The sequence below is a fragment of the Maylandia zebra genome, linkage group LG14 (assembly GCF_041146795.1).
Source record: "Maylandia zebra isolate NMK-2024a linkage group LG14, Mzebra_GT3a, whole genome shotgun sequence".
NCBI lineage: Eukaryota > Metazoa > Chordata > Actinopteri > Cichliformes > Cichlidae > Maylandia > Maylandia zebra.
In genome coordinates this window covers 30,645,215-30,650,493 of record NC_135180.1, presented here as the reverse complement: position 1 = coordinate 30,650,493, position 5,279 = coordinate 30,645,215, and the positions used below count along the sequence as shown (strand labels likewise).

Sequence of the window (5,279 nt, the reverse complement as noted above, 5' to 3'; positions counted from 1 at the left end):
AGGTAGCCACCGGGAGCAAGCTGGTACATACCTGAGTGCCCAGCCCCGGACACCAAGAACCACCAATGCACCAACCCCTGAGGGCATCAGTCACCGGCAGGGAGTGTGGTGAGGGGAGATAGGCCTTGGAGGGCCTGGGAGTTCCCAGAGAGGTGGAGTCTAAGACCCGACCTGACATATACACACAGACAAACAGGCACACACAGACACAAACATGCATTCCCACCCTCATGCACACATACAGTATACAAACACTCAGCACTCACCCAACGTAAGGATTGACATAAATGGACATGTAAACACAATCACACTCCCCAAACATACTCTATACCCCAGGTCCAGGTACCCTCGCCCCCAGAGGGGGAAACAGAACCCAGACCCAAGAGATGTTACCCTTCCCCCCGGGGTGGAGGCAAGCAGACCGTCCCAGGCTCCGCAGCAGCAGGGAGGCTAATCGGACAGCCAACATCTCCTCCCAGCCCCCCCGCCCCGATGGCTAGCAGAGAACGGGGGTGTGTGAAGACCCCATACCTCCCTCCTCCCGCTCATGTGTAGTGTTGCTGCGTGTTGTTCTAAAGTGCATTTAAAACAAGGGAGAGCATGGTGCTGCTGCCAGAGAGCAGTAGGTGTTAGCACGGCAAACCCCAGTTTGTTTCTGAGCTTTGGTCTGCTATGGCTGACGGCCAGGGAGTCAAGGTCCACCGCACCACAGCATACCACCCGCAAGCTAATGGGATGTGCGAACGGTTTCACCGGTCACTTAAGGCCGCGCTCCGGGCTTCCTTAACAAGTGGCGACTGGGTCGACCGTCTCCCGTGGGTTTTGCTGGGATTGCGTAGCGCGGTTAAAGAAGATCTCACGGTTTCCCCGGCTGAACTGGTCCTCGGCCTGCCTCTCCGGGTCCCCGGGGAATTCTTACCTGAGAGTCCTCCCCCATGTTTCGATGCCTCTTTGTTGCCTTTTCGCCCCCCAAGAGACTCATTTCCTGTTCCTGGTCCTGTGCACCACTGCCTGCCTGACACTTTTGTTCCGAGTTCGTTGGACTCTGCTCGTTTCGTTTTTGTCAGGCACGATGCCCATAGGACTCAGCTGCGTCCACCATATGACGGGCCATACAGGGTTCTTAAACCAGGCAACAAACATTTCATTTTGGACTTTGGCGGTCGGCAGGAGGTTGTCTCTGTTGACAGACTTAAGCCTGCACATGTTATGCAACAGGATCAGGTGGTCCCGGCCCAGGCCCCTCGCCACAGCCACCCACCTGCCACCGGGCTGATGGATTCTGTTCTTTCCCCCAGGAGTGACCCAAAATCAATGGAGTCTGAGTCGTCTTCAGCTTTTTCTGACCGCTAGAGCCAGCCTCGCTCCCGGGCTGGGTTGCCCTCTGTCAGTTCCCCCCCCCCCAGGTCAGCCGTTCCGGCCCCTTGCTTAAGCCCCGGGTCCTGGACTAGTTCTGCTGGGTGTTCGGGGGGGGGGGGGGGCATGTGTCGTTGATGCTTGCCTCCACAATCTGGACATTTCAAAAATGTTTCTCCAGCAGGTGTTTTCACCTGACAACAGCAAGTCCTGTGCTTGGCCTCCAAACTTTCAATCTCTGCATGTTTTCTCGAGAGAAACCTGGATTTTGTAAATATTCTTTTGTAAATAGCTCAGTCACTGTGTAAGTATCACTTAAGCAGAAGGGTGAACTGCCCTGGCTGGCTCTTTGTCGACTAGATACTAGGAATAGGGATGGGATGGAGGCAGATTATCTGCTGTGGCAACTCCTAATGGAACAAGCTGAGAAAAAGCAGACAAATGAAAAAAGTTAACAATGGAATTGGAAACCCCATCTTAACAGAGACCTTATTTCCACTGTTTGTCATCACCAGGTATACAGCCACATCTGTCGTAGTCTTTGTGCCTTAAAACCATACACCTGACTCAGCGTTAAACAGTAGAGCTCTAACAAGAGAATATAACTCTGCAGTGCCACCCATACATGTGCAGTGCACATTCTACACATTTTTCTGATTTTCTGTGTCAGTCAGCTTGTGGACGCTGAAAAATCCATGGGAAACATCTCACATCCATGATTTTAAACAGGCTGGAAGAGCTGAAAATTCCCTTTGAGGACTGCTGAGGTCAGTCTGATGACAACGGGGCAAATATGAGGGGAAAAACAAGGGCATTTAAGCCAGGCTCCTGGATCAGAGTCCTAGAGCTCCTTTTGTTCCATGTGGAGCTCACTGCTCCCCTGACTGCTCACACCACAAGCATTAAATTGTATTAAATTGCTCCTTATTACACAGAAACTGCCACAGGTGTTTCCTGGTAGACATTACTATTCTTAAAGTTTGTTTTAAAGGTTATTACATGGTTTGTTACGTTCCCCCCGAAGGGGTCTAGGCATGCGAGTGAGGGGACCAGTAACAAATGAGTCCAGAACAGAATGAAAGGAAAACAGGCAGGTGTTTTTAGTAAATAAAATAGCCTTTATTATAGATAATCTTAACATAAAGAGCCGGCAATGCCGTTCTACCAATAACACTTGAAAAAAACAAAGGTTGCAACAACAAAGAACACAACAACCAAACAAAAACTCCACACCACGAGGAGGCACTTCCAGGGGCCCACAAGCTCACCCTGTCACTAGCAGCAGCTAGCTTTACTGCTGCCGAGGCCCACAAGCCCACACTACTCATGTAAAGCAGCTATACTATTTCCACAACTCCACACTTCAGGCAGGCTAACTACACACCAAGACCACAAAGCAGAAGACACCAGAGAAACACCCCACCCTGCTCACAGCTCATCCCCAGGTGGTAAATGAGTCCAATGAGCAGCAGCTGTGTCCTGGGGAGAGAGAAGAGCAAGAGAGAGACAGAGGGGTGGAGCAAGAGAGGAGGAGGCGGAGAAAAACACCACGCCCACACAAGGGCAGTATCAGGAGGCCCAGCTAGGGCTGTAACATGGTTATTAATATATTATTAAATACAAACAGGCAGTTTTTCGTTTTATAGCTCTCTTACCTGCTTATTACACAGAAACTACCAGAGATATTGCCAGGTAATAAACACATTTTATTAAAGTTAGCTTTAATAGGTGTCCATATGTTTTAAATAGAAACAGCCAGTTTTGAATTTCGCACCTCTTTTTCTGCTTATTATGCAGAATCTACCATGGGCAGTTGAATGGTAATAACTTTGAAATTACCATATGATTACATTCTTGTTTCTTCCTTGTTACGAGCTGTAATAAAAAGTGCTACCTAACACATTACTTCATTTTTATTATAAGAATATGAACAGCTGGCTGTGCATTGTGAGCAGAGATGGGCAGTAACGCGTTACTGTAATCCGATTACTTTTTTCAAGTAACGAGTAAAGTAAGGGATTACTATAGCAAAAACGGTAATTAGATTACCGCTACTTTCCCGTAGGAACGCTGCGTTACTGCGTTACTAAAACCGTGATTTTTTTGCGAGAATGTGTTATGACAGTGATGTAAGCAAGTGCTACGTTCATGACAACAGCTGTGTGCAGATCAACAATGGCGTATGAGCGTGCAGCGTTTAAAGCATGGAAGTACTGACCTTAGTTTGAGTTTGATTCCATAAAAAAAGACGAAAACATTAGTGTCAGTTGTGCGTGGGAAGAAAACTTCTTTTTACAGCGAAAAGACCCCCCCGTAACTTCCAAGCAACCACCAAGTGCGCAACTCACAGAGAAACTCGCGGATTCTTCCACTGACCGCCGCGGCACACCTGCACCAGGGTAAACCTCCGCCTACCCAACTCCTGCTTTACAGGTGAAAATAGAGCAAAAGGACTGCTAATCTTTGATTTTATTTATTTTCTGCTGTGTTTTACTTGCATCTATTTGAAAGAGTGAGTGTAAACACAAAAAAAAATAAAAAATGATGTGCTGGAATGTGCAGAAAATAGGTTTAAATATTAAACAAATTTCTTCCAGTCAGAGAATGTTGCATATAATTAAATTTTTGCTTGATGCATGAAGTTAAAAGACTCAAACTAATAAAACAAGTTTTAAAAAGGGACTTTTCCATTTGATTACATTTTGTATGATGGATTATGCAGAAAAAGTAGAATTGGGCTGAAAGAGCTATCGCTTTATCACCTATTCAGGTTGTAAATGGCGTTTTTAAAAAGTAACTAAGTAACTAAGTAATTAATTACTTTTGAAAATAAGTAATCAGTAAAGTAGCAGGATTACTTTTTTGGGGAAGTAATCAGTAATTAGTTACTGATTACTTTTTTCAAGTAACTTGACCAACACTGCCCTTGAGTAATATTAAAATTATAGGTGATTATTTTCAAATTCATATGTTTCCTGGGTCATTATTTTAATTTGCTGTGGGATGAGACTACCAAAATAACTTTTAGGTTTGGCTCTAAAATATAAAAGTAAAGTTCATATCTATGCTGTAGATTGTGGCACTATTTTCCTCCTCTGGCACACAAACTGAAATCAGCTAATTATAGCACAAATGCAAGTGGAACCAATAAGTGGAATCAACAGGTGAGCAGACTAACAGTTCCTAGGTAGTGAGCAACTGCGAACCGGTTTTCCACAAGACCCTCATCCTTACTTTCTTCTTAAATAATTTCTATTCCTCATCTACTATAAAATTGCTGAGATTGGTTGTAGAGGAGGATTTCAAAGATACATGTCGATGATTACTCTGGTCTCACTACCATAAATTATATCAGCGTCATGGATTTTTTCATGATGCAGAATATGCATCAGGCCCCACATTTATGATAGGACACACAATGGACCTTGTTTTTATTTTGGTGTAAATATTGACTGTATTTGTTCCGAGGACATTTATTTCTGATCAATATTGTATTATTTTTAACTTATCTTTTCTTTCCTGTTCAGTATCTGCACTGTAAAACCTGACCAGTTAAGTTAACTCAAATGATTTGGGGAAACCGATTGCACCAATTGATTCAAGTTTTATAACTTAAACAGTTTTGGGTTATTTAAGTACTTTATTAGAGTCCCGAGAACCCAAAGCAAATATGATAATGTAACTCAAATGCATTATGTTTATTTACTCATTGTTTTTAGTATGTTTTAACTTAAACCATTAAATTTGTTGTACTAAGATGCTGTATTTATTCAAACTTATTTAAAATGGTACATGCTCATATTCAAATTAAGTTAAATTAACTTAAATAGTTGTATTTAAACAACTTAATCCATTTGGGGAAACCGATTGCACCAAATGGTTCAAGTACTATTAACACAAAACCAAGCTATTGTTCTTTCCAT

The 5,279-nt window shown here is 43.8% G+C and overlaps 1 protein-coding gene across 1 annotated transcript; it reads left to right on the top strand.

The window, feature by feature from the left end:
• The first annotated feature begins 672 nt into the window (after nt 1-672).
• On the top strand, nt 673-1,353 carry LOC112435955 (uncharacterized). The gene has a single exon (XM_024805065.2). The coding sequence runs from the start codon at nt 673-675 to the stop codon at nt 1,351-1,353; it is 681 nt and encodes a 226-aa protein (XP_024660833.2).
• Nucleotides 1,354-5,279: the final 3,926 nt, after the last annotated feature.